Source organism: Colobus angolensis, unplaced genomic scaffold (assembly GCF_000951035.1).
Source record: "Colobus angolensis palliatus isolate OR3802 unplaced genomic scaffold, Cang.pa_1.0 Scaffold252, whole genome shotgun sequence".
Taxonomy (NCBI): Eukaryota; Metazoa; Chordata; class Mammalia; order Primates; family Cercopithecidae; genus Colobus; species Colobus angolensis.
In genome coordinates this window covers 2,560,803-2,561,405 of record NW_012115733.1, presented here as the reverse complement: position 1 = coordinate 2,561,405, position 603 = coordinate 2,560,803, and the positions used below count along the sequence as shown (strand labels likewise).

The following is a 603-nucleotide window of genomic DNA, read 5'->3' as shown; positions in this document are numbered from 1 at the left end:
TGGGTTTCCGCCAGTTACGCTTAATTTTGACATATCGGTCTGACTGGTGCCGGATAAACTTCTTGGTTCTTTTTTTGACGATCTTGGGCTTCACAAGGGGTCTGAGGGCGGCCATGATGCCGAGGAGGAGATGGCTGCCACCTCCGCAGGCAGCGCCGAGGAAAAGAGAAGGGCGAGTTTTATTTGTTTATTGAAAAGTTATAGGGGTGAGGACAAGACAGACTACAAAAAATTGAGAAATAAAAATAAAAAGTTATTACAGCTTATTAATGGTAATACTATAATTAATACATACATAATTTTATCATACTAAGTTAACTGTATTTTGAAACTATGGAAAAATTTTAAATTTATTGACTATGTGTAGATTGGTTGATTTTGAGACAGAATCTCGCTTTGTCACCAAGGCTGGAGTACAGTGGTGTGATCTCAGCTCACTACAACCTACTCCTCTTGTGTTCAAGTGATTTTCATGCCTCAGCCTCCCGAGTAGCTGGGACTATAGGTGCATGCCACCACATCTGGCTAATTTTTGTATTTTTTGTAGAGACGGGGTTTTTGCCATGTTGCCCAGGCTGGTCTGAAACTCCTGACCTCAAGTGA

General features: G+C 41.3%; 1 protein-coding gene across 1 annotated transcript in view; it reads right to left on the bottom strand.

Moving 5' to 3' along the window:
• PCSK1N (proprotein convertase subtilisin/kexin type 1 inhibitor) overlaps positions 1 to 115 on the bottom strand; it is a 22,455-nt gene extending 22,340 nt beyond the window's left edge. Inside the window, exon 1 of the mRNA XM_011946742.1 lies at positions 19 to 115. Coding sequence (XP_011802132.1) covers positions 19 to 115 — 97 coding nt within the window. The remainder of the gene's footprint in view (positions 1 to 18) is intronic.
• Positions 116 to 603: the final 488 nt, after the last annotated feature.